The sequence below is a fragment of the Stegodyphus dumicola genome, chromosome 4, assembly GCF_044657685.1.
Source record: "Stegodyphus dumicola isolate Sdum_Otavi_A_Nest chromosome 4, ASM4465768v1".
In the NCBI taxonomy this organism is placed as follows: Eukaryota; Metazoa; Arthropoda; class Arachnida; order Araneae; family Eresidae; genus Stegodyphus; species Stegodyphus dumicola.
In genome coordinates, this window is record NC_140771.1 from 35,526,887 (window position 1) to 35,539,608 (window position 12,722).

Below are 12,722 nucleotides of genomic sequence, written 5' to 3' on the forward strand. Positions count from 1 at the left end.
TGGCCTATTTTGAAATTTGGCGTTTTTGTTATAAGCGATTTTACCACCAAATGTTATTTACACACTTTGTTAAAATTATTAGAAATAATGAACGACTTTTTCCCACTTGTTTATAATGAAAATAAGAAAGGAAAATAGGTTGCTATAAATGAAGAAGTTCGCCAAATTCTTGGCACAACTGAAAAAATCTTGCCAAGATAAATTTTTGAATTTGTCCGTAAATTTCACACCAAATTTTAATATTTGACTTATAAAATCGAAATATAAAAAAAAATTGGCATGTCATCTCAGAAAAAGTCCAATTTTGTGTCAAAATACCTATATTAGAACAATGCTATATATAATCTATTATACACTCACTTCCAAAAGTTAAGCACGGAGAGGAAAATGCTAATTTCCGGAAGCCAATCTGAATTAAGAGGATGCAATTCGCTGCAGAGGTAGATGGAAGTATGCAAATATGTTAGGTAACATACAATTGCGCTTTTATGTCAAGAAATATGCAAAAAAAGGCAGTCTTGTAAGAAGCCAGCTTTATGAAGGGTTACAGAAGTTGATTGACAGGTGTTTAAAACTTTCATACAATTTGTTTTCAAAACATACATGTTTCTGTGACTTCCAGAAGACGGATGGAAGAGTGAGTGCTGGCGTGCATTAAAGCAGGACAGTCGATCACAGATGTTGCTCTTTTCTTCGACATTCATTATTCTGCAATTTTACGCTTATGGAAACAATTCCAAACCACACAGACAGTTGTCCAAAGGCCCGTAGCCGGTCGCCCAAGGGTTACAATCCCTGCGGAAGATCGATATATTGCTTTTGTAGCCAAGCGAAATCGAGAGCGACCTCCACACGTGTAACATCTATGGTTACAGCGTCCATTGGTTCCTCTATCCATCCAATCAAGAGGGGCACGATTACAGTGGTGAACAGCCAATTGGAATGTGTCTGACAGGGGCAATGTCATGTTTACTGATTAGTCAAGATTTGTTCTGGAGCAAGATGACAAGTGTATAAGGGTATGGCGTGATAAACGAACACACAATCAGTCCCAAAACATCATGCATTCCAAGGCAGGAGCATTATGGTGTGGGCAGGGATTTCATTAGGATACCACACCAACCTGCATATCTTTAAAAGGGGTTCTTTAACAGCTGTCCAGTATCGAGATGAAGTCCTAGAACCCATTGTGAAATTGTATGCTGCAGCAGTTGGCCCTACTTTTGTTTTGATGGACGATAACGCACGTCCTTATAGAGCTGACATTGTTGATGACTAGCTGGAGAGTGAAGGGACTGCACGTATGGCGTGGCCAGCACATTCGCCCGACCTTAATCCCATTGAAAATCTTTGGGATGCTCTTGACCATGCTGTATTTTCACGTTTCCCACCTCCAGGCACACTTATTGAGCTGAAAACTGCTCTACAAGAAGAATGGTGATTGTTTAATTCTGCGATGGTTGACCACCTAATTGAAAGCATAGTCACAAGGTGTAAACTTTGTATGAGAGGAGATCACATATCCTATAAATGTCCTTTTTTTTCATTTTATGCTGTGTATTTCCACTTAATACATAATTCTGTATAAGTCTCCAGTAAGTCATTATCTGATAACTTACAAAAATTTAATATTGTTTTCATTTCTGTATATAATTATTGATTTTGTTTTATGCATAATTTGCTACTTTCATGCCGAATTTTGTGTCAATCAAAGCAGTATTTGTTGATTTTTTTTTTTTTTCATTTTACATCTTCATGCTTAACTTTTGGAAGTGAGTGTATAATCTCAAGTCACACTTTCGAGACATGAGAAATGGAATTTTAGTTTGGTGAAGTGGCCAAATTAATAAAGAAACAATACCAGATCACACTATTCCTTCAAACATATGGGCAAATTTGGAAAAGTTTTTAGTAACTTTTCATGGTTGACAAAAATTACATGTATCCACAAAATCCTCAATTCAGGAGATTACCAGCCATAGTCTGAAATGAAATTATTTGCATCATGACAAAAAAAATAAAGAAAAATAATTACCTGGCAAATAATGTCCCTGTTGGTAAAACGGACTATCATACGATACTTTGGAGTACTGTATTTATTTTTATCTTGAACAACTAATCTGACTCTGGCATAGTAATCAGTTCTGCCTTCTGAAAAATACATAGCCAAAAAAGAAGTGAGCAACAGAGAAAAGCAACGAATAGGCATGTAAATTATTTTAAAAAATTCGCTGTTCAGAAAAAAACTAACATTTCTCGCATCATGCAGTTATAATGTAAAACATGACATAATTAACTTTTGGAGTATCATTACCTTACATATGTAGCACACATTTAACGTACAATTCTCCGAGAGCACAGACATTAGGAAAAATGTTAAGGAATATTATATAAGTTTCCTCCAAGCTGCGAGCCTGTGCTTTTTTTGAAAGTTGTGAAACCCTTTTTGTATTCTGCACACAATTGGCTTATTTACCTTTCCCTCATTTCATAAAAGAACTGCATCTAAAAGTGGCAAAAATCCAAAATTTATATATAAAAAAGTGAAATTTAGAGGGTCATTTTTTTTTTTTTTGAAATAGGGATTTAATCCAAGTATGCTGTATACAAGATTTGAAGAAATTTAGAGGGTCAATTTTTTTTTTTTTAATAGGGATTTAATCCAAGTATGCTGTATACAAGATTTGGTGAAATTCGGGAGGCAATAAAGTTGACATTCTGTATCAGTGGTTCTGGTGAGTTATTAATGAGTTTCTATGATTTAACTTCCTCGTACGAAGTAAAAAGAAGGTATTGTAGTCGCGAAAAGTTTCAGGCAGCATATTTCAACGAAAATATCCATTTTGACCACTATCAAACGCAATTTAACGATGTTTTTGCATGGCATCTGTACGTAAGGACAGAATAAAAGACTCTTTCCCTCCAAAAGAATTATAAAACTGCTTTAAAATGAATTCTGAAGAGAATTTTTCGTGGCATCTATACGTACGTATGTGTCTTGCATAACTCAAAAACGAGTAGCCTCAGAATGTTGAAATTTTGTATATAGGTCTGCTATAACATGTAGATGTGCACCTCGTATTTTGGTTGCAATCGGCCGCACCAAACGTATATAAATATATATATCCACTTTGTTACCCGGCTTAGTGATCTCAGTTTCTTTACTCTTACATGTTTGTAAATTGTACATTTTTTGCTTTTAAATTGATTGAATTATTTTGTTCTTATCTTCTGGTTAAGTTTTTTATGCCTTTAGTAAATCTGCATGTAATATTTTTAGCATTATCAGCAATTTTAAAGTGTTTTAAGTACCGCTAAGCCTAATAATGTTCTTGATGGCGGCCATTGCTTGTTTACATTTGAAACAGCAGGATAGTGGATTTGTTGCCAATCTAGAGAAACTTAGCTTCGCAACAACAAAGATAACACCTTTATTTATTATTGTGAATTAAATCATGCTCAATCCTTTCTGGAATTTTTTCGAGGAAATAAGTGTTTAAGATTTACTTCCTAGTTTTTTCTTTCATACATCGTTCTAGCTTTATTATAGTATTTGAATAGAACATGTGGCAACGATTAGATAATTCTTTAAATTATATAAATTTTGTGCATTCTGAGTTATAATATGAACGAAATATAATACTGTTAAGTGAACCTAGCGCCAGAGTGTCGCTGTGGTAAACAAATAGAATGCATTTATTCTATTGTGGTTTATGCACTGTCGGCGAAGTAGATTTAATTCAATCCTTAAATGAAATGCAAGAAAAATTGCGTATAATTCAATATTCCGTACAAGGAAGTCATGTGGTGTACACATCAGATTTTTTAACCATAATGGTAATAATAATGGGTAACTGCTTTTTTTTTTTTTTTTTTTTTTTGTCAAGCTGTTGATTGTATAGCTATTTTGCATTGGTGAGCAGGAATGATTTGTTTTATCAATTTATATGGATTTTTATACAGTGCACATTGTTTAGCAAAACAGTGAATGTGAATGATTTTAGTTTTATGGATGCATAATGACTTTTTAGTCGTGATAGCATATTCTTTGCTTATGACACGAAATTGTTCGGAAACACGAAGGAAAACTTGCCGCGTTTCAATGGACAACAGATGCAAGCTTGCTACTGAAGTAAGTTTTTATTGTATTTGTTGTGAAGTATGCTAAAAATTATTTTCAGTTTCTAAATGATTGCTTTTGTTTCTATGTCTCACTGTACGCTTGCAGATTTAATCATTTTTAGACAATTTCCAAGCCGTACCACATGCTAGGATTTTACCAAAATCGGCATTTAACTCTTAAATGTCAAACGAAATCTCTTGATTACAGCAACTACATCATCGAACATTTGCTTGTTTTGCTTTAAGAGATAGGAGGTCATTGTGCGAGTTTTGTATACAGCACAATGTGTGTGGTCACATTGCAACGTTAAAGAGCATAATCATTATCCTTGTACACTTCTCTTGTTTTGTAATTTGTTTCTATGTTCAAATATCAAAGATTTAAACTTTTAAACAAAATATGTCTAAATGAAAATTAAATGATGATGAAAATATTAAATTAAAAAAATTCTGCAGCTCATTTAAAATAGAATGGCTTTTACAGTTGGTAGAATGTGAAAACCCATTTTCAAATAAAAAAGAAAATATTCAATTGGAATATATTTTTAAATACAAGAAGAAAATGGTGTTTCATGTTTCTTCTATGCCAAAGCAAAAATTTCCAGTGAATTTAGTGCCAGATGAAAATTGGTAGTAGAGTTAATAATACATAACCAGAAATGTTGTATATGCCAAACACAATTGTATTGGTGTATTTAATTATAGCAAAGCACACTAGGGCTATCTGCCAAAGGGGAGGGATGCCTTTGTGGAGGACTTTCTAAGGGAAACGTTACACATGGGGAAAACCACGAAAACACCCATGCAGCCAGCCCGTCCGTGGGATTCGAACCGAACTACCAGTGTTCAGCGACTTTACCGCTCGGCCGCTGGTGAGCCTCTTTCGTTCCAAATGAAAGAGAAATTTAAAACAAATAGCAATGTTATAAAATCCACATGAAATAATCAAATGATGAACACTTAAGATGAATAGGTATTAAAACTCAGCAAATGATATGCAACAAACGATGAAACGCACTAAAATTACACTATAAGAAAAGCTTAATCAAATAATAAAAACCTGTTTCTTTCAACTACAGAAATAAATTATTATTGGCCTCTTTCCAAATTAAACGGTCAAGAAGAAAGTCACACTTGTTAAAATGTTTTAGTCTCAGTCTCTCTTTAAATCCAGACCCTTCACTAGCCTGTATCCTCAAAATACCAAGCCGCCCAAAATATTTTTCCAGTTTCACTGCAATTTCCTCCCCTCCCTGTCCATTAACGCAGAAAATAGGTTTTCGAACGACATCCTTATTACTTTCTAACAAAGATCACATTAGCCTTTAATCCTGTTCTTTATAAATCTACTCTGAAGGTCAGACCACAAAGCTTTTCTGGCTTTGTTATGATCCTGACCGAGATTTTGTTTACTTCCGTTATCTTTATACGAAGGAATAAATTGATTAAAAATAAATATAATTCTTTAACTTTTAATCTGCACTATTATTGCTGTTTAAAGCTTTAAAAGCACACTGTATTAAAAAGGAATCAACAGCAAAATGTCATGAGCAAGCAAAAGGTAAGAAACTTCTTAGGATAAGCTACCTGCAGTTAACTCATACAATGCATTAGGGAAAACTGCACCACATACTGCATACCTTAGGAGGGAAGAAAACAAGATTGCAATCTCGGCCGGTTCTGGCTGTCTCAATGCAAGGCCGTGTGGGGCGGATTGGTCATGAGTTAAAATTCGGGCACTCTATTAAAAATGATGCATAGATAGAATGCTATCACAGTAGGGACAAACTGGCTCCCTCTCTGCTTTGAGAAAAAGATTTCGCGTGATACGGGAGTGGCCGATTCAAATACGAGTCAAGAGTACTTTCAGTTTTGAGTACTTTCCCAAAATTGTACTCTAGGCTTCATGCTTCTTAGATTATTATATAATTGTGGTATAATTTTACTTCAGATTATTATTTTATAGAATAAAATATACTATTTTTCTGACTTATCACTGGCATTAGAGACAGCTCATATTCCCACATGATTTCTACTTAATATTTAAATATGCAAGAGTCATTTATCTGGCCATAACACACAGAAATTTCTCAATAAACCGTTCATTTGTTTAATCTAACCAAATGCCTTTTTCTAGTTACAGCTATTTGCTTAAGAGGGAAGCCCATTAACCAAGACTTAAATATGCAACAGTTTTACTGCTGAAAGACGACCTGTATCATACAACAGGGTTGTCACTCAAACAGGAATGAAATTCCCCAACTTTTCTATGTGAAAATTCCAGTCTGTTAGCGTAATGCGCGTTGGCTGTGCCAAAAAGCAAATTAATTATGGTACCACTTGAAAACACACAAATTTGTCAATTACATATATATATATAATCCCCAAAGCATTACTATTACAACAGTTTTCTCCACAGAAGATATGAGATTAGAATCTGCTCAATCTGGATTAAAAAATAGCCTTTTTTGCAGACCTTTTGCAGTTAAACGAAAGAAAAATGTTTAATGATATTTCAAAATAAATTCAGGTATTTTATATTTATTTAGCAGCATACATAAGCAAAAAATATTGCATAAAATTTCGTGATGATATGTTGTCATACTGTTAGAATTAAATTTTAGGAGTATGCCACAGAAAATTGCCTATGAAATTTGGAAGAATTATTAACTAATAATAAATAAATATAGAAGGAAGAAGCCACATTAAATGATACAAATTACATTAAATTACTTAAAGATTAAAAACTGAATTATAATAATCAACGATATTTTGGTGTTATTATAGTTATATTAAACAGTTAGCCTTGATGGCTGATTATTTTTTATTTTACTGCATTATGACAAAAAACCATTTATTAAAAAAAAAAAAGGTTTCAAAGATTCTGTGACAAAATCCTAGTACATGGTACCTGCCACAATTTTGAAAAATGTCCCCAATGATCCCTTTAGTGCTCATCAAAGTTTCGCCAAATTCTGTGTGTACTGTACATTGGGATTAAAGCGATTTTTTTAATACGAAAATGGGAAGGTATTTTCTTTTGTTCAACATGTACTGCACATACAATGCGATTCCTTCGATTCTCAAGGCTACTTGGAAACAAAAGTTGTGGGAAAATTTGCTTTGCCTTTCTAAAAGACAATCTTGATGGGAGCTGTGAAAATTGGCTTTATGCCAGCTACCAGAATGACCTAAGGTGATATATCATTCCCCAAGAAAGGGATAACTTCCAACGTTGGTGCAAAAGTCACTTTTTTGGGGATCATTGTACGAACTTCTCAGACTTTTCCCGGTAGCGTGGCAACCCCTCGTAATCAAGTTTATATTCTAATCTATGGCTGATCTTTGGAATATGGTAACTGGTAGTTTGGCGACATTTTGGAGGCGATAAAGGTTACTACCTAGGACTTTGGTAATAATGTGAGAAGCATTCAGTTCCGATTACGCATTATTTTGTGTGAGGGAAATGAGAGATCATGAGATATGTCATGTGACATTAATGGACTAATTCGTCCATTAATGTCAGTTGTTTAATCGGAAAAGGGAGGAAATCTGGAAATTTCGTATTTAGCTATATTCTATGTTGTGTGAAACGTGACATCAATGGACGAATTATAGTTCTTTAATCGGAAAAGTGGGTTAATTTGGAAAAGTTTCATTGTGTGTTGTGTGAAATAGTGTTGATTAATTTTCGGATTACATGGCGCTATGTAAAGTAAATTCTAAATTTTTAATGCGTTTATCTGATAATAATAATAAGTTGAGATTGTGTGAAAGGAAGGATATTACAAGTTTAAATGGCGGTGCAAGAAATACGGTGAAAATGGGCATTTTGTGAAAAGGAGTGTAAGGAAGGGTACGTGGTTTGCCGAAAGTAGTGTGAGTATAGGTGAAATTTTATTAATTTCTTATTACTTGGTGAATAGACTTCCAGTTAACTATTGGATTTAAAAATTAGCAGTAGTACTGCAGTGACGTAATGAAGATTCTGAAGAAGATTAGGTAAATTAGTATTTTTAATCATTTGAGGATATTATTTTTAAGCATTGTTCTAAATGTAAGGAGTAAATAAATTAAAATGGTATTATTTGAAAATTGTTATTAGCAATGATTTAGTTTAAAGTAATTAGGATTGTAATCTAATTTTGATAATTTTAAGTAGTGTTTTTTAATTTAATTATATTTTAATTTAACCCCTTAACTGCCGCGGGCGTATATATACGCCTTGCTCAGCCGATGCGTTAACTGCCCCAGGCGTATATATACGTCCTTCCAAACTGCTATCATTTGCTTTGCTCTGCTACACCTAAAATTATTCGCAAAGTTAACGCATCGGCTGCGCATCTGGGGCAGTTAACGCATCGGCTGCGCATCTGGGGCAGTTAACGCATCGGCTGAGCAAGCCATATATATACGCCCGCGGCAGTTAAGGGGTTAATGATCGTGATTTTGTGAGTTATATGTTTGTAGTATTTTGGAATATGTTTGAGTATTTTCATGCATTTTCGAGAAATTTTTCTAATTTATGAGAAAAAAGCAGTGTACATGGATATAGTGAAGAGTGTGCGCAATGTCATTTTTGTGCAATTCTGGGATGTTTTTTTAAGTAAAAAGGAAGCACTTCCGCAGAGAACCCGGTAAATGTAAACATCGCCAACTTTGGCGATAATAGTTCAAACCTGGTAACCCAGCCGATTTATCGTATTCGCTTGTTTGAAGTTTGCAACCATTTCTCTTGCGTTCATTTTGTTGAAATATCACTGTTGTTGTTCGCATTTGCAGATTTACATTATTCTTCTCTTATTTATTACTTTTTTCTGAAATTTTTAACAACGAATAGATAGAAATATTTTCGTAGATAGAGGACAGTTCTCGGTTCGGGATGAAAGGAAGAAAATACGGCGGGAGGGGTGAATGCTAATTTGTAACACGGCTGTTCAAGTTGTGTGTTCTTAATTATTAACACCTTTAAGAACTATGAGGTTTCCAACCTCTAAAATAATTTGTTTCCGTAGGCCGCAAAAATATGCATGTGCATTTTAAATAATTAAATAATGCTTTTATTTTTATTATTGGTTATTGTCATCTAAAATTATGAGAATAAATCAATTTTTATGGCATAAAATTTTAACAAGATAATATCTTGTTAATGCTTTTTTAACAATAACCTTTCAGAGGATGGCAGGTGTGACATAAATAGATTAAATTGAAATAAAAAAATATTATTGATTATCTAAGATGACAGAATAGTTTAATGCTTCACCATGGTCATCAAAATTAGCAAACTACTGCTGATGTAAGGAATATATTGTTTTCTGTGTTAATTAGAATTTAAGACAAATTTTTTTCGTTTCTCACGTTTAATCGGTTAGTTTTACATCTACATGCTTATTATCTGTGAATTTTTACTACCACATGCTTGTTTTGTCTGCTAACTTGAATTTACATGCACTAAAAATCACGTTTACAAAATATCACATTTACGGCTCGGCTCATCATCGATGAACCGCGAGCTTGGCGAGTAAAAATGCAACGGCGCCAATGGATTCTCTGCGGATGAAAACCCAGTAAAAATAAGTCGACGTGTACATGGTTTAGTGATATTTTAATTAAATGATAGTTATTTTGTGAATTTTGTGTTTGTAGGAATTTGGTATATGTTTTAGTTGAAGTAAACATGCATGGAAATAATTTAAATATTTTGACACTAAGTATTTGTAATGTTTGCAGTATGAATTCGTTGGTAACGTTTATAATATAATAGATAATTTAGAGGTAAAAGTTTTTGGATATTTTATTTATTTTATACGTGGAAATGTTTATATTTGGAAAGGGTATATACTTTTTCACGATAAGGTAATTTCATATATGTTCTTTTTACCTGGTTTAACGATTCAGAAAATTGTCATGCATTTTCGTGAAATTTTTCTAATTTATGAGAAAAAAGCAGTGTACATGGATATAGTGAAGAGTGTGCGCAATGTCATTTTTGTGCAATTCTAGGATGTTTTTTTAAGTAAAAATAAGTCGACGTGTACATGGTTTATGTGTTATTGTGAAAAACGCGCACGGAGTTTGCGATTGTGCACTATTTCCCAATTTTGCAGTGAATATTTGTCATGATTAAGCAGTTTTGTTAGATAAAATTTCTAGTATAAGTGTAATTTGGCTAGTAGATTGTTGGAAAAAGTGTTCTATAAATAAAAAAAAAAAGAAACATGTCTTTACTTTGTGAACACAAAATGGCGGCGGGGGAAAAAAAAAATAGAGGGTTGCTGTAGCAGAGTTGGTCGCCAAGTTACCATAATCCAAAGATCAACCGCTATTTTTAGCATATGGAAAGAAATTTTAGGCAAATTTTTCCTTGTCAACATTTTTTGAGCACATTTAACTTAAATCTGTAGTCATCATCAAGCATAATGTCAACAAAAAAGGTTACCATACTCCTTTATTATTCAATTATTACCAACATAAAAAAAAAAAAAAATGTTTAGGCATTGCTACATGAGTCATTACTCAAGTTGCCATGTTTTGATAAACATACGTGAAGAAAAGAAAGTAAAATAATGATTTGCCAGGTTGGCGTCAGATCAACAATGTATCAATGTAGAATGTTTCGGTTTGAAATGTGTGCCAAAACGCAAGATATGCATCAATGGAGCCAAATTATTGATCGTACAAATTTATGCTAAAATGTTTCTTTCAATAACAAGGTATTTTATTTAATTATGATACTATTACACGCCAAACAAATACTAATTTAGAAGTTAAACAACAAAATTTGACTTTTAAATTAGTATTTTATTTAGTGTTGAAGTGAAATTAAGAACTGGTACTTTCCAGATGTTTTATTATGCGTGGAGGGGAGTATCAAATGTACATGCGTAAAAACTAGGAGAAAGTGTTGGTGGTGGTTTTGAGGTGCGGATTTCGGACTTTGTACTGTACTACAAAGTTAGCAGTTTGAAAAATATAACAACACTTTACATCATGGGAAATTTTCAAGCTTCTAGTGAGAGAGGATTCCGCTAAATGAACCTAATGAAATTTAAAATTTGGAACAGATTAAATGCCAGTGTCGTAGCTAGGGTTTTCAGCATCCAGGGACAACTGAAGAATTTGTGCCCCCTACTGCTTGCCAAGGATGGAAAACATTTAATTCTAAAATGTCGTAACATCAGTTTGTCACCCATTGGATTCTGCGCCCAGGGACAGGTGCCCCCCTCTAGCTACGCCCCTGTTAAATGCTGATCATTTAAATAATTTGATGAGGATTAAAATATGCTTAGCAAGTGAAAAAAATGTAGATTAAATTAAGCTTTCATTGCTTATCATTCATTCATTTTTATATTTCACTAAACCTATTACGAATAACATTTAGAAATTTAACGTTTATCGTAAAATGTTCAAACATAGTAGATCTTGTCCCTAAGAAGGAAGGAATTTAAACAAAGATATGAATAACATAAAAATCCTTTTTTGTTTGTGTTATTAAAATGTAATTTCGAAGAGCATTTATTAAAAAAAATGGTTTCAAACACAAGATCCCCACTTGCACACTACTACATACGCTTTGAACATTTTCGCTCCCATATACTTTCGTACCGCGCAGTCAGCGAAAAAATAAGAGGGAACATTAAATTTTATCCTAAACCTATCTTCAATTGGTAATCTTCTAAACACTCGTTACCACGAACTAAACACAACATAAGTGCATACTTTTTTAGAATTATACTATACATATATTCATATATATCTCCATACACATAAATGTAAATAATATGCAATAAATATTTACCTCGTCTCCTCCTGAATTTTACTTGAAATCTTTTGAAGTACGCTTTATTTTTGACAACTTTCACGAAACCCTAAAACGATTTTAATTTGTTATATAATTTTTCAAATAATAAACATATAAGACAAAATTATTTCAACTACATTTGTCTCTAAAAAAAAATAGTCTTTCTAACGTACACTTCACACTCATTCAGTAATATTATGTAATACATTAGTTCTGATCTCGTACTATCATAAAATAAAAAGAGTTAAAACAATGACTTTTACACTGTAAAACCATACTAGAAATTATAAATAATAAATGATGCAAGATACATAAGATGCACATGGGAAGGTTGTCTATTTTTCAATCTGCAAACATCACTTAAGAAAAGTCCATAACTTCACAAATATTCTATTGAATATTTCAATTACGTAATTTTATTAATAAATATATATTTTTTTCAGCATATATCTTACCATTTTAATTTTTTACTCCTCAGATAGCTTCGGCTAAGGGCGACCATATACGTAAACTTTAACCTCCACGCAAAATTATCACTTCTTTGCTATAACCATTGCCATGCAAACTTTGTCAAATAATTTGTCAGCTGTAGTTAGCGGTCTATTGAAGATTTAACACATCTTTTTGAAATTTAAAGCATTCAATAAAATTTATGTGTAACCTAATTAAATATAATTAATAGTATTTGGTAGGCAATTATTGATGTTCTACACTTTTTTGATGTATATGCTTGATGACTGGCACAATCGATAATGACTGGTTTACGTTAGTGGAACTTTAAAATTACGACACGCGCGTC

The 12,722-nt window shown here is 32.9% G+C and overlaps 1 protein-coding gene across 1 annotated transcript in view; it reads right to left on the bottom strand.

Annotated features, from left to right (window-relative positions):
• The window catches only part of RpL5 (ribosomal protein L5), a 39,441-nt gene extending 26,925 nt beyond the window's left edge, over nt 1–12,516 (bottom strand). The window contains exons 1-3 of the mRNA XM_035368403.2: nt 12,379–12,516; nt 11,921–11,990; nt 2,036–2,151 (exon numbers count right to left, since the gene is read on the bottom strand). Coding sequence (XP_035224294.1) covers nt 2,036–2,151; nt 11,921–11,990; nt 12,379–12,381 — 189 coding nt within the window. The 5' untranslated portion in view covers nt 12,382–12,516. The remainder of the gene's footprint in view (nt 1–2,035; nt 2,152–11,920; nt 11,991–12,378) is intronic.
• Nucleotides 12,517–12,722: the final 206 nt, after the last annotated feature.